Source organism: Mobula hypostoma, chromosome 2, assembly GCF_963921235.1.
Source record: "Mobula hypostoma chromosome 2, sMobHyp1.1, whole genome shotgun sequence".
Taxonomy (NCBI): Eukaryota; Metazoa; Chordata; class Chondrichthyes; order Myliobatiformes; family Myliobatidae; genus Mobula; species Mobula hypostoma.
In genome coordinates, this window is record NC_086098.1 from 120,551,437 (window position 1) to 120,574,793 (window position 23,357).

General features: G+C 43.8%; 1 protein-coding gene across 6 annotated transcripts in view; it reads right to left on the minus strand.

Moving 5' to 3' along the window:
- Nucleotides 1–23,357, minus strand: part of LOC134342426 (cullin-9) — a 318,694-nt gene that overhangs the window by 22,977 nt on the left and 272,360 nt on the right. For all 6 annotated transcript variants that reach the window (XM_063040545.1, XM_063040547.1, XM_063040543.1 and 3 more), the window contains exons 33-37: nucleotides 18,191–18,354; nucleotides 6,503–6,596; nucleotides 5,548–5,622; nucleotides 4,917–5,027; nucleotides 80–197 (exon numbers count right to left, since the gene is read on the minus strand). In XM_063040545.1, coding sequence (XP_062896615.1) covers nucleotides 80–197; nucleotides 4,917–5,027; nucleotides 5,548–5,622; nucleotides 6,503–6,596; nucleotides 18,191–18,354 — 562 coding nt within the window. The remainder of the gene's footprint in view (nucleotides 1–79; nucleotides 198–4,916; nucleotides 5,028–5,547; nucleotides 5,623–6,502; nucleotides 6,597–18,190; nucleotides 18,355–23,357) is intronic.

Sequence of the window (23,357 nt, forward strand, 5' to 3'; positions counted from 1 at the left end):
TCAGTGACTGTAAATTGCTTTCCTTTCTTTGTAAATTTAAACAAAACTAACAAACTTCGAGTGCCAAATTTCAACTCACCAAGCAGGATCTGCAGGGCATTTGTATGTAGCTCCAAGTTCTCTGTCTGCTGTTCCATTATATCCATCTTTTCTGTGTCCTGATTGTAGTAACTATACACACAAGAATAGGCCAATACCTAATAAAATCAGATAATCAATACTGAGCTAACAGCACCACAAAAAGATAATATCCGTCTTAAAACAATAAGTTACCTTCACTGAAACCGGCTTCATAAAGCTCTCCTAACAAAACCCTTCCACTCTGGAAATGTAAGAGTGAGGAAGCAAGGTTAAGACTACACAGTGACCTGGGGCATAGTCTAACACATCTGGCCCCGGGCAAGGCATGAGGTGGAGAATACTACATCTGGGTCCAACTGCCCAGAATCTGTACCAGGACAAAAACAGGGTCTGGGACCAGTACCAGATACCAGAGGTTCTCCAGATGCTGGAAATTTAAAGCAACACACACAAAGCGCTGGAGGAACTCAGCAGGTCAGGCAGCATCAAAGGACAGCAACGAACAGTCAACATTTCGGGCCAACCCTTCCTCTCCATAGATGCTGCACGGCCTGCTAAGTTCCTCCAGTGTTTTGTGTGTTACCAGATATAATACTTTGTTTGGAATTAATACCGGTTATAGTACATTGAACAGTAAAGTTGTAAGGAAAAAGTTAAATGTGATTCCTCCTTGGCATATGCTAAAATAAAATGGAAGTCTGTAAAACAAAATGGTGTTTTCTTGGAATGTGATTGTTTTGAAAAGGTATGAGAGAACCAACCCACAGCAATGCTTTGAGAAAGTTAAGGGTGTACAAGTCTACAACCATAACTGTGAAAAATTGTGAAAAACATGTTTTTCATGGGAAGGCAAGGTCATTGTGCAGGTACCAAGTGCATGGAAAAGTGCCAGTGTAAGACACTTCGAAGGGTATAAAAGGGGCATATTCTTGGTACAAGGGAGAAGAGAGCTTTGTCTTAGATTGAATAACAGCTGGTGCTGAGATAAGTAACAGGAATCAGAATCAGGTTTATCATCACTGGCATGTGACGTGAGATTTGTTAACTCAGCAGCAATATATAATATAGAAGAAAAAACAAATAATAATAATAAATTACAAATCAATTTACAGTATACGTATATTGAATAGATTAAAATATTGTTCAAAAAACAAAAATACTACATATTAAAAAAGCGAGGTAGTGTCCAAGGGTTCAATGTCCATTTAGGAATCGGATAGCAGGGGGGAAGGAGCTGCTCCTGAATCGCTGAGTGTGTACCTTCAGGCTTCTGTACCTCCTACCTGATGGTAACAGTGAGAAAAGGGCATGTCCTGGGTGCTGGAGGTCCTTAATAATGGATGCTGCCTTTCTTAGACACCGCTCCCTAAAGACGTTCTGGGTACTTTGTAGGCTAGTATCCAAGATGGAGCTGACTAGATTTACAACCTTCTGCAGCTTCTTTCGGTCCTGTGAAGTAGCCCCTCCATACCAGACATTGATGGAGCCTGTCAGAATGCTCTCCATGGTACAACTATACAAGTTTTTGAGTGTATTTGTCGACATGCCAAATCTCTTCAAACAGGTTGTTGCTGCGACACCACTCCACCAGTTGGCGTATCTCACTCCTGTACACCCTCTCGTCACCACCTGAGATTCTACCAACAATGGTTGTATCATCAGCAAATCTATAGATGGTATTTGAGCTATACCTAGCCACACAGTGATGGGTATAGAGAGAGTAGAGCAGTGGGCTAAGTGCACACCCCTGGGGTGCACCAGTGTTGATTCTCAGTGAGGAGGATATGTTATCACCAATTCCCACAGATTGTGGTCTTCCGGATAGGAAGGCGAGGATCCAATTGCAGAGGGAGGTACATAAGCCCAGGTTCTGCAACTTCTCAATCAGGATTGTGGGAATGATGGTATTAAATGCTGAGCTGCAGTCCATGAACAGCATCCGGACATAGATGTTTGTGTTGTCCAGGTGGTCTAAAGCCATGTGAAGAGCCATTGAGATTGCATCTGCCGTTGACCTATTGTGGCAACAGGCAAATTGCAATGGGTCCAGGTCCTTGCTGAGGCAGGAGTTCATTCTAGTTATGATCAATATCTCAAAGCATTTCATCACTGTCAATGTGAGTGCTACTGGGCCATAGTCATTAAGGCAGCTCACATTAATCTTCTTAGGCACTGGCATAATTGTTGCCTTTTTGAAGGAAGTGGGAACTTCCGCCCGTAGCAGCGAGAGGTTGAAAATGTCCTTGAATACTCCCGCCAGGTTTTCAGAGCCTTACCAGGTACTCCATCAGGACCTTCCTTGCGAGGGTCAACAAGACACTCTCTGACGGAACGGGTCAGAGGGGCAGAGACATGTCTTACACCTATCTAACTGACTGCATTTATGCCCCATCCACTGCCCATCTTTCCTCACAGTCTCTCTACACATTGCATTTACCTTTACACAAACTGCTTCATCATCTGAACTACCACAGTTTCCATAATCCTGCCAACCTAATTTGAATCTTCCCCAACAACTCTAGCACACTGGGCACAAGGACATTGATCTCTCTCGAGTTCAGGTGCACCCATCCCTTTCATTCAGGTCGTACCTTTCCCAGAAGAGATCCCCATGATCAACAAATCTGAAACCCTTCCCTCTACCTGGTAGAGCCTACCAGTTCTTCATCCACACATATATCTGCCTGATTCTTCTCCACACTGGAGGGTGGCACAGGCATCAATCCCAATATCCCTCTCCTTGACATCCTGCTTTTTAAGCTTCCCTTCTAGCTCTTCAGGACCACATCCCTTTTCCCAGCTACATCGTTGATAACAATATGCACCAAGACTTCTGGCTGGTCTTCCTCCCCCTTAAAAATGCTGTGGAGCTTATCCAAAATGTTTCTGACTCTGGCACCCGGAAGGTAGAGTCCCACACAGGAGTCTCTTTATGTCCACAGAATCTCCTGTCAGTTTTCTAATTGCTGAATCCTCTATCACTACCACGCTCCTTTTCACATCCCTCCTGAGCCAGTCTCAATGCTAGAAACCTGGGCTTTCCCTGGTAGATCGTCTCCACTCCCCCCTCCCCACCGACCCTGTAACAGTATCCAAATGGAAACTCTGTAATTAAAGGAAATAACCCAGGGATAATCTGCACTTCCTTTTCCCCCTCCTGAGTCACCCAGTGACCTGCCTCCTGCAATTTAGATGTAACTGGTTCCCTGTAGTTCCTATTTATCAAGCTCTCATTCATAGGTCATCCAGCTTCAGCTCCCTAACATGGTTTGTAAAGACCCATAGCCGGATGTAATTCTCGCAGGTATAGTCATCAGGACACTGGAGGTTACCTTGACTTCCCACATCACGCAAGAAGAGCACATCATTGCCCTGGGTTCCATTCTTGCTGCTCTATGAAACTGTCTATTTCACTTCTTTTACGTCTTTTTATGTGTTTCTGCTACTGTTTGAGCCTGCAATTTACAGATTGAGTGATCTAGTGTTTTGCTGATTCCGAGAAAATTCCAGGAGGTGAGCAGCCTCTAGGTGAAGAAGCTTAGAGATGGGGCAGAAGCCCATTACCTTCTCCCTTTCTTGCCGATTTAAGCACCAAGGAAGATTGAAACACTAAGGTGAATGCAGAAGGTGGGCTGCTGCTGGATAAGGTGCCTGTGTGTGACAGATCTCTCGCTCGCTGCTCCTGAGGGAAGGCCACTGTGTTCCCTGATGCTAATGGAGGATGTTACTGAAGTTCTGCGATTTATGGATTGGACTGTGGACTCTTTAGTTCAAATTGGACACTTTCTGTTTTATGTTTTTATATTCTGTATTTTTGCCCATTCTTTCTTGGTGCCACAGAGGGGGTGTGGTTTGGGGTTTGATCTTATTGCCAGTTGCATGATGTCATGATGTGTGTGTGTGTGTGTGTGTGTGTGTGTGTGTGTGTGTGTATGTATGTGTATTGGGGGGGTCGATAATCATATAGTCATTTGGGGGATTTGCTTTTTTTGTGCAGGGGGAGGAGGTTAATGATTATGTTGCCATTTGAGAAATTTGGGAATTTTTGTGCGGGGGGGCGGGGATTTATGTTTCTCTTTGAGTGGCTTTTCTGGTTTTCTTTGATTCATGGCTATCTGGAGAAGACAAATCTCAGAGTTGTATACTGCGTACCTACTTTGATAATAAATGTACCTTTGAATCTTTCTCTACCTGTGCAACAAAGAAAGAATCTTAACAGAAACTCACCTACCCTCCACCTCTTCTCACTGAATCCTCTTGAGCCAAAGCCTCAGCTCCTCCACTCTAACCCTGTCCACTCACACAATGCCTCTCTACTTAAACCTAACTTCTTTTTATTGACCTATGAGAAACCCAGAAGCATTGATACTTGCTTTTTTATTGCTTCTCACACTTACACAGATCTCACTCTTGCTTCAAATCGAAACTCATATGCAACAGAACTTGCTCTTTTCACTGCCTCCTGCTCCCACTCAATCCTCCAAAGTTAAACTCACAAGCAAGGAGACTTCTCATTTCACTGCCTCCCATTCTCACACATGATCCTTCAATGCCTGAAACCAGTCCCAAGAGCTTCTCAGACCAGTTCTCACTGAGATGAGATTCAAGGACCCATTCTATAGTGAGATATAGTGCACATGATGCATCTGGGTGGGGGTACAGCCAGGGACCCGCCTGTGGATTACGGCACAGTGCCTGGGACCTGACTGGGATTTGGGGCACAGTGCCTGGACTCATATTAGGTCAGGATACCGTGTCAGGCAATCCATAGTCTTTTAACTCTCATCACTATGTATGAAATGAAGACAACAGTTAAGTGTGACCTCTGCTCTCACCTTCCTTGCCTGAGCAAGCATCTTACACGCATCAATAACGAATGTCAATGACTTCATTTGTAAAGCTTCATTAACTGCAGAAACCTTTGCTTCCAAATTCATAGCAAAGTCCTGGAATGAAAAACAAATACTATTTTGAAATTACTGTTCATCTAGAAAATTTCCAGTTAAATAATATGACTTTCTTAATGTGGACAGACAAACTGAGTATGAAATTGTCTCAAACAGGTAGGTAATCAATGACCAGCCAAGCCTTTCCAGACAGTGACTTGGAAACTGCTTGGGTTTCCAGATGGTGGAAAGGGAAGACGTGAAAGGATAGATGTTGCATATCTAATAGCTACATCAGAAGGTGAGAGGGGAAGTGGTTGGTGGAAATGGAAGAATGAACCAGGAAGTCACAGAGGAATTGGTTTCTTTGGGAGAGATGAGGATTCACCTGATGGTGAGGGAAATTTCACTGCATTTTCTTTAAGTTTGATGTCAAAAATCATGCACGGGATTTTTAGATGGGTTTGGAACCACCTCTAATCTCCAAAACCATTTTCTCTAGAACCAGCTTCCCCAAAGATATAGTTAATCACATCAGAAGTTTTATCTTAGGACTGGAATACAAGCAGAACATACTCACCCGTGCCTGGTGGTGAAAAGTGCACCTCTCATTATAATCATGAAACCGTTTCTCTTGCCGTGCTGCTTTACTGACCTGTGGAATTACAAATATTTCACATCAAGCTTTAGGAATAGACCTACAGTAGATAACTGTGCTAGTTCTAAATTAACATGTTACTGAAAATTCCTCTTTCCTACTTCTTACAATTAATAGGTTTCAACCTGCGCATGCTTCAACTGATGTACCTCATCTACCCTTTCATTTTTGCCAGCTTTGGGTAATGCCTAGGACCATGGTAGCATTTCTCAATGTAAACAAGATTATAACAGATAGACAGTGTATATTATCCTGCTGGTTCTCCCTAGAGCAGTGGAGACTTAAATCTGCTTGGTACAGTGCCTTCTAGAAACACAATGTAAGCAAAAATTTGCCAACTTGAAATAGTTTGTTTTAAAAACCTGACTGTATAGTGAATAGCAGACTGTCCTACTTAAACAGGCTATCCAATTATCTCCCACTAACTCTTTTTGATGGCTTATTTGCAAGGTTCTGTATTCAGTAGCATAGATTAAACATAATTAATTTGCAGCTCTGCAGTGACCTCAGTTACTCTGGCTTTTGGGCTTAGCAAGGAATGACTGACTGACCAGCAGTCCACACCTAATTATCGGCACAGGTACCCTCTGTTGTTGAACACTCAAAAAGGCCAAGTACCAGATACCTGAAGGGTGGAAGCAGCTGTACTAAGATAAAAAAAACAAGGGAGAAAATTAGGGAATAAAAATAACTTGATATTATGACATGTTTATCAAGATGGCAGCTATTTTGGTAGTACTCAACCATAAGGCCTGCAACATTCAAAAAGGCTACATGTACTCACCACTATCCCCAACCCTATACATTCATTCACAGCCAAGGAAAATGAATGTGTTACTATGATTTTAAAGATTTTGGTGATGAAGTTTGATCTCACCATAGCTGAGCAGTTATAGTAATCTTTGTGAGTTGGTTTCCATGGCTTTAGGCATCGCCAGCAAAATCCATGATTACACTTGGCACATGTCATGCTGCAAGAGAAACAGATAATCAGGTCCAAAAGAACTCACCTTAATAATTTAACGACTAACCCCCATTATATCACAGTTCTTACTGACCTCTTTAGAACTGTAGAGAATTCCCTATTATATCCAATTATTTTAATTCAGACTCATTCACTTTCAAGCAAACAAAAGTGGCAACCCACTCTTCACAGCCTGTGTTTCAAGCATTGATTATTTAACTGCCCACCCCCTTGGTGGGATACATCAGTTTCGCAGATTCATTACAGCACAAGGCCATTCATCTCAGTAAACCCCTGCCTGTTCTCTATACAGCTGGTTCCATTTCCAAATGACCATCCCTTAAGGATCTTCCCCTGGATTCACTCAAATATCAAGGATTGCAACTCATCTCCTGAAAAGATTGCTGGTTCAAAAGTGAACACAAGATCTGGGGCCATTAGAAAAGCCAACTGGACAAGAGTCAAAAACAGAGAAAGGAACTTGTCTCTGCCTATCTATTGGACTGCAAGCACTCTGATCCTGAGAAAACACCTTGTTTAATACCATACCATTTTAAATTAGATATAACAATATATTTGCTGATCTAATCCAAATAGGTCTAAATGCTAAAGTGGCAATGGAGATGTGTGTCACTTAAAGCTGCTGGTGCTACTAGGGGCTGGCTATCAAGTGTCTGAGATTAACTGCATTTGGCTATGGTAGCAGAGTGCAGTGCATTAATGTGATAAAAACCACTTTCAAGTATGGCATGGAAGAGAGGTCAAAAATACTAAAGCAAATTAAATACTGGAATTATAAACCACAACAAAGGTGGTTTAACGATAGGGACATCCCACTACAGACGTATTCTGATAGGTTCCACAGAACATCGCTCTGCTTTGTTTACAGATTCTCTACCAGTCACTTCACACTTCTACTGCTTGAAATAATAAAAGGAAAAATCAGAAAGAATATATTTTTTTAGAAGTTGTAATATGTGAAGTGTTCTTTCCTTTACAGGAGTGGGAACAAAAAGGATTTAAAAGAGCAAGTCTCATTGCTGTTGAGTTTCACTTTACAACTGTGTAACAACAGAAAGGAGTTAAAGAGCAAGTCTCACTAATTAGCAAGATGGCTAATTGAGCAGCTGCCAATAAAAAGAATGTAAACACAAGTGAAGCAGCCATTGTGAAGTGACCATTGTGTGAGGAAGGTTCACTGTTCAGAGTGGGACCCAGAGGCTTTGGCAAGAAGAAGCAGAGCAACAGACAGGGAGGACTGCTGAAGACATCATCGATGTCTCTCTCCCCTCCACCACACCCCATTCAGGACATACATCAGAAATGCTGCATACGGCACTTGCCTCCAGCATTGTCAAAGACCTCTCCCATTCTTCCTGCAATTTCTTTGACCTCCTGCCATCAGGCAGAAGTTATACAGCATAAGAACTAGAACTGTCAGGCCAGGTAACAGCTCAGTCTCCTGGGCTATTAAGATTTCTTCACACCCTTCTGCCACCCAACACACATGTACACCCTGTCTGAATGCCCTGCACTTGCTTCAGAGGAACAATGTTTTGTTTAGCTGTATACATGTGTATGGTTGAACGAGCAGAGGTTAAGCTAAGGCTCTGGTCTCTTTCTTCTTATTGCACAGGTAGAGTTGTGGGAATGATGTTCCTCTTGCATGATGTGGGAAGTCAGGGAGTCCACCAATGTCCAACACACTATATCTGTGAGAAATGCTTCTGGCTGTAGTTCCTTGCAAACCACGATAAGGAACTGAAGCTGAATGAAATCTGGATTATTCGGAGACTGAGAGATTGTTAGACAGGAAATACAGGGAGGCAGTTACACTTAAGTTGCAGGAGGCTGATAGCTGGATGGCCATCTGGAGATTAAAAGACAATAAGCAGCCAGTGCAGGATATCCCTACACCTGTTCCTCTCAATAACAAGAATACCACTTTGGATACCTTTGGGGGAACACGACCGACCAGGGAAAGCTGCAATATCCAGGTCTTTGGCACTGTCTGAAAGGGGGAGAAGAGGAGAGCAGTAGTGCCAGGGGGCTTTATTGGTTAAGAAAACAGATAGCAGATTCTGTGGTTGAGAATGATACTCTTGACTGGTATGTTGTCTTCCAGGTGCCAGGGTCAGAGACATCTTGGATCAAGTTCCCAGTATTCTTAAGGAAAAGGGTAAGCAACCAGAGGCTGTGGTACACATCGATGCTAACAACATAGCGTGGAAAAGGGATGAGGTTCTGAAAAGTGAATCCAGGGAGTTAGGAAAGAAGTTAAAAAGTAGGATCTCAAGGGCAGTAATCTCTAAATTGCTGCCTGTGCCACACGCCAGTGAAGAGAAGAATATGATATGGCAGACAACGCATGGCTGAAGAGATGGTGCATGGGGCAGGGTCTCAGATTTGTGAATCATTGAGATATCTTCTGGGGAAGGTAGTGTCATGTGAAAAAGAGATAGGTTACACACGAACTTGAGAGGGACCAATATCACTATGGGTACATTTGCTAGAGCTGTCAGGGAGGATTTAAATGAGGTTCACAGGGGGACAGGGGGACAGGACAAAAATGCAAATGAAGGATTCCAGGGTGACACTTTATTGGTCAGTTACTTTACTAAATCTGAAGAATTACTGGCCTTTAATGGGGATTCTATTAGCTATTAATACCTGTATTATCATAGCTTGAATGGTAATTAGTAATGCAAATAAGGAATCTGAACATTCACAAGCTTATAACTGGTCAATATCTCTATCCACTAACTAATTTCTGTATAAAAATGACATTCTTGTTCAAACTTCAGACCAGTGTGGTGACAGAGGCCATGCTGTTCTCCTAGTGCACAAGTAAATAAAGTAATCAGTTTGTGTTTTCAGAGTCCAGTTAATCAGAGACAACACAAGCAGAGAAACAATGTACAGTGAGGAAGGACAGGCAGAGGATTGGCATAAATATAGCCAGTTGGATGGGTTTAATTCAAGAAATATAAAAAACGAGGATGATGAACTGAGAGGCATGGAACAAAATGCAGTTGTACATGTATATGGAATAACAAAGTTGTGGCCATGACAGAGACTTGGTTATCACAAGGCCAGGATCAGTTACGATGTTCTGGGGTTTAGATATTTCAAAAGGGATAGGGAGGGACATAAAGGAAGTCAGGGTGGCATTGCTAATCAGGGGTAGTGTCACAGCTGCTGAAAGGGAGGATGTCATAAAGGGATTGTCCACTGAGTCAGTATGGGTGGAAGTCAGAAATGGGAAGTGAACAATCAGTCTATTGTGAGTATTCTACAAGCCCCCAATAGCTACAGGGACATTGAGGAGCAGAAATATTGGCAAATTTTCTTAAAGTGAAAAAAATAACACGTCATGGTTGACTTCAACTTCCCTAATATTGTTTGGCACCACCTTAGTGCAAAAGATTCAGATAAAAGAGAATTTGTAAGGTGAATCCAGGAATGATTCCTGACACAGTATGTAGACAGGTCAACTAGAGGAGAGCCATTCTGGCTCTAGTACTAGGCTATGAACCTGATCGGGTAATAGATCTTTCAGTATGAGAGCATTTCAGAGATGGCGACCACAAATCGCTGATCTTTAGCGTAGCATTGGACAAGGGCAGGAGCAGGCGATATGGGAAAGTATTTAACTGGGGGAGAGCTAATTACGATAATAACATACATAAAATGCTGGAGGAACTCAGTAGACCAGGCAGCATCTACAGAAAGGAATGAACAGTTAACACATCAGGCCAAAACCCTTCATCAGGACTCACCCAATATTTTTGTACAGGTTACCCTGGATTTCCAGCATCTGCACAATCTCGTGTTACTAATTACAATAGTATTAGGCAGGAACTTATGAGCATCAACAGAGATCAGATGTTCTCAGGAAAATGCATTGCAGAATGGAGAGGTTCTTTAGGGACCACTTACATGGGGTACCGGTTAGGATTATCTAGCTGAGACAGGGGGATTATGGTAGGGTGGAGGAAGCATGGTTGACAAGAGAGGAGGAACATTTAGTCAAGAGGAGGAGGAAAGCATACTTAAGGTTTAGGAAGCAAAGATCAGAAAGGGCTCTCCAGAGTTACAAGGTAGCCAGGAGGGATCTTAAGAAGGGACTTAAGTGAGCCAGAAGTGGACACGAGACAGTCCTGATGAATAGGATTAAGGAAAATGCCAAGATGTTTTTCATGTGATGACTAGAGTGAGGATAGCACCACTCAGGGATAAAAGGGGAATTATGTAACACACTAAAAATGCTGGAGCAACTCAGCAGGCCAGGCAGCATCTATGGAAAAGAGCACAGTCAGCGTTTCGAGCCGAGACCCTTCAGCAGGACTGGAGAAAAAAAAATGAGGAGTAGAGTTAAAAGGTAGGGAAAGGAATGATGTAAAGAGCTGGGAAGTTGATTGCTGAAAGAGATACGGGGCTGAAGAAGGGGGAGTCTGATAGGAGAGGACAGAAGGCCATGGAAGAAAGAAAAAGGAGGATCACCATCAGAGGGAAGCAATGGGCGGGCAAGGAGATAAGGTGAGAGGGTGGGGGGGGGGGACATTACCAGAAATTTGAGAAGCCGATGTTCATGCCATCAGGTTGGAGACTATCCAGATGGAATACAAGTTGTTGTACCTCCAACCTGAGTGTGGCCTCATCACAACAGTGGAGGAGGCTATGGATTGACATATCAGAATGGGAATGGGATGTGGAATTAAAATGGGTGGCTACTGGAAGGTCCCACTTTTTCTGGCAGACAGAGCATAGGTGCTCGGCGGAACAGACTCCCAATCTATGTTAGGTCTCACCAATGTACAAGAGTGTCACACCTGGAGCATCAGACACAGTATATCATCCCAACAGACTCACAGGTGAAGTGTCACCTCACCTGGAAGGACTGCATGGGGCCCTTGTGCTTGTTCTGCTTGCAAGGATAAGTGCAATGAGAGAGATCAGTGGGGAGGGATGAATGGACAAGGGAGTCGCGTAGGGAGTTATCCCTGTGGAAAGCAGAAAGTGATGGCGAGGGAAAGATGTGCTTGGTGCTGGGATCCCGTTGGAGATGGTGGAAGTAGCGGAGAATCATGTGCTGGACACGCAGGCTAGTGGGATGGTAGGTAGGGACCAGAGGAAATTCATATGTTTTATTCCCAGCCCCCCCAATAATTCAGTCTCTTCTTACCTACATCCATGACACTTCACACGCTTTGGATCTTTTTAATTTCAAGTCCCCAGCCCCCATCATCTTATTCTTACTATGGATGTCCAATCCCTATACATCTCCATCCCGCAACAGGCAGGCCTCAAATTTCTCTGTTTCTTTCTGAACTTCAGACCCAGCCACTTACCCCCCATCATCACTCTCTTCCTTCTAGTGGAACTTGTCCTCACTCTTAATTAATTTCTCCTTTGGCTCCTCCCTCTTCCTTCAAAGAAAAGGTGTAGCCGTGGGCACTCGCGTGGGTCCCAGCTATGCCTACCTGTTTGTCGACTACATTCCAAGCCTACACTGGTGGCTGTCCCACATTTTTCCTAAGCGACATCGACGACTACACTGGTGCTGCTTCTTGAAACCATGTAGAACTCGGCAACTTCATCCATTTTGCCTCCAACTTCTACCCTGCCCTCAAATTTACCTGACCAATTTCCAACACCTCCCACCCCTTTCTCAATCTCACTGCCGCTGTCTCTGTCTCTGGAGACAGCTTATCTACTGATGTATATTATAAACCCACGGACTCTCACAGCTACCTGGACTATACCACCTCCCACTTTGTTAATTGTAAAAAAAAAGCCATCCCCTTCTCTCAATTCCTCTGCCTTCACCACATCTGCTCTCAGAATGAGGCTCTTCATTCCAGAACGAAAATGTCCTCCTCCTTCAAAGAAAGGGACTTGCCTTCCTCCACCATCAGCGCTGACCTCAACCACATCTCTTCCATTTCACACACATCTGTTTTCACCCATCCTCCCGCTACCTTACCAGGGATAGGATTCTTCTTGTCCTCACCTACCACTCCACCAGCCTCTGCATCCAGCATATAATTCTCCGCAACTTCCCCCATCTCCAGTGGGATCCCACCACCAAGCACATCTTTCCCGCCCCCCAATATTCTGCTTTCCGCAGGGATCATTCCCTATGCGACTCCCTTATCCATTTGTCCCTCCTGGCACTTATCCTTGCAAGTGGAATAAGTGCTACACCTGCCTCTACACCTCCTCCCACTCTACCATTCAGGGCCCCAAACAGTCCTTCCAGGTAAGACGACCTTTACCTGTAAGTCTGCTGAGGTCATATACTGTGTTTGGTGCTCCCAATGTGGCCTCCTGTATATCGGTGAAACCCAACGTAGATTGGGAGACCGTTTCACTGAGCAGCTACGCTCCGTCCACCAGACGTGGGACCTTCCAGTGGCCACCCATTTTGTTTCCACTTCCCATTCCGATATGTCAATCTATGGCCTCCTCTATTGTCGCAATTGCCTCTACCATTCAGGGCAGTCTCACAACCTGATGGCATGAACATTGATTTCTCGAACTTCCAGTAATGGTCCCCACCCTCTTTCACCTTTCCCCATCTCTTTTTCCCTTTCTTACCTTATCTCCTTGCCTGCCCATTGCCTCCCTTCAGTGTTCCTCCCCCCTTTTCTTTCTTCCATGGCCTTCTATCCTCTCCTATCATACTCCCCCCTTCTCTAGCCCTGTACTTCTCACCAATCAACACCCAGCTCTTTACTTCATCCCTCCCTCTTCCGGTTTCACCTATCACACTGTTTCCCCTTCTCCTCTTCCCACCTTTTAACTCTCATCCTCATCTTCTTTTCTCCAGTCCTGCTTAAGAGTCTTGGCCCAAAACGTTAACTGTCTCTTTTCCATAGATGCTGCCTGGCCTGCTAAGTTCCTCCAGTATTTTGTGTGTGTTGTTTGGATTTTCAGCATCTACAGATTTTCTCATTTGTGGGGGAATCATGTGCCTGGAGGTGGTAGGGGTGGTCCTTAATGAATATTTTGCTTCAGTATTCACCAGTGAGAGGGACTTTGATGAATGTAAATTCAGTGTAGAACAGGCTAATGCACAGGAGCATGTCAAAGTTAAGAAAGAGGCAGTATTGGAGCTATTGAAAAATATTAGGATAGGTAAGTCTTTGAAAGGGCCTGCTGGATATACGCCAGGTTACTATGGAAAGTGAGGGAAGAGATTGCTATGGTGTTGCTGATGATCTTCATGTCCTCGCTGGCCACAAGAGTAGGACCAGAGGATTGGAAGATGGCAAATGTTGTTCCATTGAACATGGAAAGGCAACAGGGATAATCCATTGCGTCTTATGTTTATGGTGAGCAAACTAATGGAGAGGATTTTTAAAGGCAGTACTTATAAGCATTTGGAGAAGCATAGTCTTATTGGGATAGTCAGCATGGCTTTTTGTGGGGCAGGTCAAGCCTCATGAGCCTGACTGAATTCTCTGAGGATGTGACAAAATACTTTGATAACAGGACAGCAGAGGATGTGGTGGATTTGGATTTTAATAAGGCACTTGACAAGGCTCCCCATCCTCAGGTCATTGAGAATTTCATGAGGCAGAGGATCCACGGAAACTTGGCTACATTGTTTCAGAAATCGCTTACCCACAGAAGGGAGAGAGTGGTAGTAAATATATACTGCCTTGAGGTCAGTGACTAGTGTTGTTCTGCAGGGATTTGCTATGGGGCCCCTGCTCTTTGTGATTTTTATAAACGTTTGGATGAGGAAGTGGACGGGTGGGTTAGTAAGTTTACAGATAACACAAAGGTTGGTGGTATTGTGGATAGTGTGTGTTAGAGTGAGTTTTTGGGTAGATGATTCATTTACACTTAAATGACTTCTGTTTGACAAAGTACTGTGGACTGAGTTCACAACAATGCATTTCCTAAAAGCTGTGAATATCGGAATACTAGCCAGACGCTGCGGATGGAAGTGTGAAGTTTACAGGTAGTTTCGAAGACAGCCTTATCTATACTTTATATATACTAATTGTCCTCTATGTTAGCATGTAAAATACCAAATAAATGTATTGTGGATTTGACTTGTACTCTTAAAGGCTATGTGTACCAACCCAGACATGTTAGTGTCCGGAGGAAAGGATGAAGTCAGAAGGTGTGATGTTTTGTATGTAGCTTCAGAAGGAAGCATTGTCTATAACCTTGTAAATAGCAATTGCCCTATGCTGCCGTTGTATCATTTGTGCACAACATAACTCTGGTAAGGGCAGAAAGCTGGCAAATCAGCCTCGGCCGAGAGGACCCTGGGAAAACATCCAGATAGACTTCACAGGGCCCCTGCCAAAAAGCAGGGGGAGAAGCTACTGTCTAGTAATTATGGATCACTTCACCCGGTGGGTAGAGGCTTTCTCAACAAGGCACTGCACCGCCCGCACCACTGCATGGATCCTAGTTCAGGAGATCCTCCCAAGGTGGGGAACCCCAGTCCACAGATCAGGGAGAACATTTCACAGGGAAAGTGATGAAGGAAATGTATCGACTGCTAGGGATTCAACAACGGTTCCACATACCCTACCGCCCCCAGAGTTCAGGGATGGTAGAAAGGATGAACCGAACAATCAAGAATGCGTTAGCCAAAGCTATAGCTGAGATAGGAAAGACATGGGTTGATGGATTACCAGGAATCCTGATGAGACTGCACGCAACCCGGAACTGCACGTTGGGTCTCAGCCCCTACGAATTATTGACGGGGCGAGCAATACGACTCCCTTATGGGGTATTATGGGTTGTGGGGAGCCTGGGGCTTACAGGGATAAATGACCCAATATGTGAAAGACCTTTGTAACCAACGTAAAGTGTTGAAGGACAGAGCAAAACAACAGCAGCGAATCGCTGATCAGAGAGAGCCAGAGGGAAAGGGGATAGTCCTTTCACAGCCCGGCGACCAAGTTATGGTGAGGGTGCTGCCGGAAAGGCCAGGGTTTGCCCCCAAGTGGATAGGACCACAGACAGTACTCTTAACCAATGATACGTGTGTCTGTGTACAGACTCGGTGAGGCAGCCAGTGAAAACACTGGACTCAGGTTAAAGCATACAACTCGCCCTCTTGTTGCTCCCACAGACGGAGTGGGGAACCAAGTGTACCCAGTAACCATGTAATTACAGAGAACCTAAGAGAGGAACACCAGCCAGCCATGCCAGACCTGACCACAGCTGATGAAAACATACCCGGAGAAAACGCAAAGGCAGAAAATGCTGACAGCGTGACAGAAGACACTGAGAGCGTGTTAGAAAACCATGAATAGCCTGCTAAAGTGTGATGATGATGGTACTCTGTATGAGGCTGGTTGCTGAAGGTAGATGATTAATTTTATAGCATAGTATAGTAAATTATTGGGAAATAGACGGGGAGGGATTTTTGAGTTAAAGCAGAGATAGCAAGTTCCACCACTTCGATGGCATTTCAGACTGCATGCGGCATCTTAAAGCAGCACCCCCCGTCTGAGGAGCTGGGCCCCTTTCAGCAGTTGGGCCAGTGATCGAGCGGACAGTTGGGAAGGGGGTGCCACCGGGGAGAGGTCCTTGCATACATTTATGTTGAGGCAACCCCAGCCCTTCCTGTACATCAATGAGAAGGCCTGTGGGTGCTCCTTGAAGGAGAGTTTCAGCGACCAGAGGGTGAAGGACTGAAGACAAAGGAATGTGATTAAGCTGCAGTCAGCCTGCAGGAAAAGAGCCAACAGGTACACGAAAGGAGCCGCATTTCCTAAAGACTTGGAACAGCCTCTCTGCTTAACATTTGGTAGGTAGCGATTAGGGAATGCTAGGATAGATATCGAGGTACATAACATTGGGGGGGGGGGAATTTTGAGACAGGGTGTTTTTTGCTGCCCTATTTGAGCAGATCCTCCTAGGTTGGCCTTTCCTGGTAGAAATTTAATTTTTGTCCAGGAGGGCCAAGAGGAGGGACTGTTAGAGTGAGCTTTTGGGTAGATGATTCATTTACACCTAAATGACTTTGGCCACCAGTCTTCTGTTTGACAAAGTACTGTGGATTGAGTTCACAACAATGCATTTCCTAAAAGCTATGAATATCAGAATACTAGCCAGACGCTGCGGATGGAAGTGTGGAGTTTACAGGTTTCGAAGACAGCCTTATCTATACTTTATATATACTAACTGTCCTCTATATTAGCATGTAAAATACCAAATAAGTGTATTGAGGATTTGACTTGCACTCCTAAAGGCTGTGAATATCAACCCAGACACATTGGCATCAGGAGGAAAGGATGAAGTCAGAAGGTGTGATGTTTTGTATGTAGCTTCAAAAGGAAGCATTGTCTATAACCTTGTAAACAGCAATTGCCCATTGTGTTTAGCATATAAATATCGAGCCCACATTGGGCTAGCAGACCTTTCTACTGAAAGCATCTCTGTCTGTATGATGTCTGCTGTACCTTGTTGTGTCGAATAAAGAAGCTGCTTTGTATCTACCAGTGACTCTGTCTCTCTGGTGATTTCATCCACGACACAACAGTGTGGAAAGTTGTCATAGGTTGCAGCAGGATAAACAGGATGCAGAACTGTACAGATAGAGTTCAATCTGGAAAACTGTAGTAAGATGAACTTTGGAAGGTTGAACCTAAAGGCGGAGTACAAGGTTAATGGCAGGATTCTTAGAAGTATGTGGAATCAGAGGAGTTTTGGGGTCCAAGTCCATGGATCCTTAATGTTGGCATGCAAGTAAAGAGGGTGGTTAAGGTTAATGGTCCGTTGGCCATCATTATATGGGGAACTGAGCTCAACAGCCGCGAGCTAATGTAGCAGCTTATTAAAACTCTGGGTTGACCACACTTGGAGTATTGTGCTCAGTTCTGGTCACCACATTATAGGAAGGATGTGGAAGCTTTAAAGAGGGTGTAGAGGAGGACTTACTGGATGCTGGCCAGATGAGAGAATATGTCTTATGAGGAAAGGTTGAGTGAGCTAAGTCTTTTATGTTTGGAGTAAAAGAGGGTGAGCAGCAACTTCATAGAGGTATATACAATTAGGAGAGGCCGAGATAGAATGGACAAGCAGTTCCTTTTTCCTAGGGGGACAATGGCTAATGGCTAATATCAGAGGACTTATTTTTAAGGTCAGTGCAGGGAAGTTTAGGGGAAATGATAGATCTCCTCCCCCCCCCCGCCCCACCATAGGTGCACAGAACACTTGCTAGAGGCTGATTTAATAGACGCTTGGACACATGGTGTAGAAAAATGGAGAGTTATATAAGAGTGAAGGATTAAACTGCTCGTGAAGTAGATTTAAGTAAGTCAGCATAACATCATGGACTGAAGGGCCCATACTCTACTGTACTGTTCTATGTTCTAGAATGGGCTGTTGATGCAAATGAATCTTTGAAGAACAAGTTCAGCCAATACTCACTGAATAAGTTCACATAGATTCAAATCAAGCAGAGCTGATTTGTGGATTAGTCTTGATCAAATGAATGCAGGATAGTGGGGGGTTGGGGGGGAGGAAGGAGGAGAGCTGTTTTCTTGGGCTGAATAGCTTTCTTTAGTATAAAGTGCAAAGTGCTTATATTTTTAAAAATAACCAATGAACACACTGACTCACTGGAGGCAGCCTTCATTCTTCTCAATCTGTGCATGGCAGCTTGGACATCTTTTAGAGATGAGTTTTGCCAGGTGCTTGCTTTGTGCTTCCATAGTCATTCCCTCATAGTACCCTCCATCATCCATCCATTGTGACATGTGGCTGCAGCTGGCAGGATAGTGAGCCTACAACATGAGAATGGAAGGCAGGATCAGAGGATGTTGGCTTAAGTCTTTTCACCCTTAAGAATCATATGACCCAACCTGCCTATACAAATCAAGATTCCCATCCAAGCTAGTTCTATCTTCTCAAGCTTAGCATATATCCCTCTAAAATTTTTCTATCCATGACTATTTAGAATCTAGAAATGACTGCACAAATATAACTCTAAAGTATCTAGGCAACCATAATGTACAAGAGCTGTGGTGTGTGATTCACCTCAATAGACATCTTTAATTAGCAACTACCACACCTTTCTATGATGCAGGAAAAAGGAATTTTGTTCAGAAACACTGCAATAAATGGACCAGATGATATATTTTGTAATATTTTCCCACATTATACTACCTGTTTCCTTACACAACATTCCTTCCTCCAGTATCACTCATTCTTTTCATTGCCATCTCAAAAGCTACATTCTTATCACTCTTGGTTCTTATCACATCTCATAACTTGCAGGAAGATGGCCAAGCAGCAATGTACAACGCTTAGCATACAACAACCTTCATTACTTTAGGCTTAAGTTTCTGGTTAAGGACATTAGTAAGACAGTGGATTTTTGGTTACATTACTGGACAAATACAGCCTGGCAAAAATGAGCATCTTCAGAAGTAACAATAAAAGCAGAAGTCAAAAGGCCATTTCAAAGGCAAAAGGCATTGGTTGGTTACAGAGAGTAATGATTCTATTTAAAATTAATGAGAGTGCAAGGAAAAAGAGACTTTAAACTAATTATTCTGAGAAGAACACAGGAGAACACCAACAGTGTTGAATTCTCTGCCCTATGAAGCAGTGGAGGCTACCTCAGTAAATAGATTTAAGCCAAGGTTGGATGGATTTTTGCATACTAGGGGAATTGAGGGCTATGGGGAAAAAGCAGGTAGGTAGAACTGGCCAGTTTAGCCATGACCTTATTGAATGGCGAAGCAGGCTCGAAGGGCCAGACGGCCTACACCTGCTCCTATTTCTTATGGAGCAGGTAGCATAACGCTATTAAAGTACCAGTCGTAAGATTGGGGTCAATTTCTGCCACTGTCTGTAAGGAGTTCTCCCTGTGACCTTTGCTTGGATTTCCAGCATCTGCAGATTGTCTCATCTCCCTGTGACCATGTCGGTTTCCTGTGGGTGCTCCAGGTTCCTCACACATTCCAAAGTTGTGGACATACTGTGTTGGCACTGGAAGTGTGGTGACATCTGCAGGCCACACAGCAAAATCCTCACTGATTTGATTTGACGCAAACGATGCATCCCACTTTATGCTTCAATGTACATGTGACAAATATTGTCATTCTTTATCTTTCTCAGCTAGTCCTAATTTTAGAGGTAAAACTTACATCTATTTAAAAGGGTCCACCAACTCAGATTTTTACACAACATTTTATATTCATTTTAAAATTGCTTTTACAGATGTGGGAATTGCTGGCAAAGCCTATTGCTTGCCTATCCCTAACAGCTTTTGAGTAGGTGCTGATGAATCGTTTCCTTAAACCCTGGCAATTGATCTCTCAAAGTACTGCACATTACTTACAAAGTACCCACAGTTTATTGTTCTTCCTTCTTTATATTTACAGTACTCAGAATAATAGAGGTGCCAGGCAGGATAGTGGAATGCTCCACTTGCAGTATGTGGGAAGGCAGAGAGACTTCCAGTGTCCCCGACGACTAGACCTGCAAAAAGTGCATCTAGCTGCAGCTTCTAACACTTTGTATTAAGGAGTTGGAGCTGGAACTGGATGAACTCCAGATCATTTGGGAGGCTGAGGGGCTGATAGAGAGGACACATAGAGAGGTAGTTACACCAAAGGTGCAGGCCACAGGAAAATGGGAGACAATCAGGAAGGAGAAAGGGGTTAAGGAGCCAGTGCAGAACACCCTTGAGGCCATCTCCCTCAACAACAGGTATACCACTTTGGATACCGTTGGGGGGGAGGGGGGTGGGCAATGACCGAGACCTAGCAGAGGATAGTCACAGCGGCCAGGTCTCTGGCACTGAATCTGACTCTGCAACTCAGAAAGGAAGGGAGAAGAGACGAGCTGCAGTGACAAGGGATTCATTAGTTAGGGGAAAAGAAAGGAGGCATTGTGGACCAGAACGAGATTCCCGGAAAGCATGTTGCCTCCTGGGTGCCAGGGTCAGGGACATTTCGGATCAAATCCTCAGCGTTCTTAAGTGGGAGGGTGAACAACCAGAGGTTGTGGTCCATGCAGCTACCAATGACATAGGTAGAAAGAGTGACGAGGTTCTGCAAAGGAAGATAAGGGAGTTCAGTGCCATTAAAGGGCAAGACCTCCAAAGTTGTGATCTCAGTATTGCTACTCATGCCACATGTAAGTAAGGCCAGAAATAGAAAGTTTATACAGTTTAATATGTGGCTAAGGAATTGGTGTAGGAGGGAGGAAATAAGATTTTTGGATCATTGGCTTCCCTTCCTGGGAAGGTGGGAGAGGTACAGAAGAGACAGTTTGCACCTGAACTGGAAGGGGACTAATAACCTAGCAGGAAGGTTTGCTAGAGCTGCATGGTAGAATTTAAGCAAGAGTTGCAGGGGGATGGGAACCAGAGTGCCAGAACTGTTAGTGGAGAGGTTGTGGAGACGGATGTTATTAAGAGCTCAAAGTCAGGAATCAAAAGGTTGAGCATGGTGCGAGTAATGTCCTAAGCTGCATATACTTCAATGCAAGAAGTACCTTAGGAAAGACAGATGAGCTCAGAACATGGATAAATAATTAGAAGCCATTAGCGAGACTTGATGTAGGAGGGGCAGGATTGGCAGGTCAATATTACGGAGTTCCATTGTTTCAGACTTGACAGAACGGGAGAGATGAAAGGAAGAGTGATGGTGTTACTGGTTATGGAAAATGTCACTGTAGTGCTCAGTCAGGACATACTGGAGAACTCGTCTAATGAGGCATTATGAGTGCAACTGAGAAATAAGAACCATCTGACCATGTTAATGGGCTATATTACAGGCGACACCGACAGTCCGAGGAAATGAGAGGAACAAATTTGTAAACAGATTGCAGACTGTTGCAATAAACATAAGGTTACTATAGCAGGTGATTTTAACTTTCTACATACTGACTGGGACTCCCATACTGTAAAAGGACCAGATGGGATAGAGTTTGTCAAATGTATTCAGGACAGCTTCCTTAATCAGTACGTAGAAGTCCCAAAGATGATACTTATCTATTACGGAATGAGAAAGTGCAGATGACAGAAGTAGGGGAACACTTTGGATCTAGTGATCAGAATGCAATTAGTTTCAAGTAAATATGCAAAAAGATAGGTCTGGTCCATGGCTTGAGAGCCTAAATTGAAGAAAAGCCTACTTTGATGGTGTCAGAAAGGATCTGGCAATTGTGGATTGCAATATGTTGTTTTCTAGCAAAGGAGTAATGAAAAGTTGGATGTCTTCAAATGTGTTATTTTGAGAGTACAAAGCTTGAATGTACCTCGCAGAGTAAATATAAAGATAACAGGTGTAGAAAATCTTGGTTTTCATGAGATATTGAGGCCCTGGTTAAGAAGAAAAAAGGAGGTGCATAGCAGGTATAGGCAGGTAGGAACAAATGAGTGCTTATGGAGAATAAGAAATGCAAAAGGACACTTAAAGAAAGAAATCAGGAGGGCTAAAAAAGGCATGAGATTGCCCAAGCAGACAAGATGAAGGAGAATCCAAGGGATTCTACAGATATGTTAAGAGCAAAAGAATTACAAGAGACAAAATGGTCCTCTGGAAGATCAGGAGCCAAAAGATATTGGGGAGATAGATTTTTTGCATCTGTATTTACTCAGGAGATGGACCAAGAGTCTTTAGAAGTGAGGCAAAGAAGCAGTGAAGTCATGGACCCTACACAGATTACAAAGGTGTTTGCTATCCTGAGACAAATTAGGGTGGACAAATCCCCAGAGCCTGACATGGTGTTCCCTCAGCTCCTGTGAGAGACAAGTGCAGAAATTGTCGGAGCCTGAGCAGAGATATTTAGATCCTTAGCAACCGGTGAGATACTAGAGGAATGAAGGAAAGTCAATGTTGTTCTGTTGATTAAGATGGGCTCCAAAAATAAACCAGGAAATTATAAACAGTGAGCCTGATATCAGCAGTGAGAAAATTATTGGAAGGCGGATGAGTTGAGGGCGTGGATTGATACGTGGAATTATGAGGTTGTAGCAATTAGTGAAACTTGGCTACAGGAGGGGCAGGACTGGCAGCTTAATATTCCAGGGTTCCGATGTTTCAGATGTGATCGAGGCAGAGGAACGAAAGGTGGGGGAGTAGCATTGCTTGTTAGGGAAAATATTACAGCAGTGCTCAGGCAGGACAGATTAGAGGGCTTGTCTACCGAGTCCTTATGGGTGGAGCTGAGAAACAGGAACGGTATGGCCACATTAGTGGGATTGTATTACAGACCACCCAATAGTCAACGAGACTTGGAAGAGCAAATCTGCAGAGAGATAGCAGGCAACTGCAGGAAACATAAAGTTGTGGTGGTAGGGGATTTTAATTTTCCATACATTGATCGGGACTCCCATACTGTTAGGGGTCTAGATGGTTTAGAGTTTGTAAAATGTGTTCAGGAAAGTTTTCTAAATCAGTATATAGAGGGACCAACTAGAGGGGATGCAATATTGGATCTCTTGTTAGGAAACGAATTAGGGCAAGTGACAGAAGTCTGTGTAGGGGAGCACTTTGGTTCCAGTGATCATAACACCATTAGTTTCAATTTGATCATGGACAAGGATAGATCTGGTCCTAGGGTTGAGGTTCTGAACTGGAAGAAGGCCAAATTTGAAGAAATGAGAAAGGATCTAAAAAGCGTGGATTGGGACAGGTTGTTCTCTGGCAAAGATGTGATTGGTAGGTGGGAAGCCTTCAAAGGGGAAATTTTGAGAGTGCAGAGTTTGTATGTTCCTGTCAGGATTAAAGGCAAATTGAATAGGAATAAGGAACCTTGGTTCTCAAGGGAT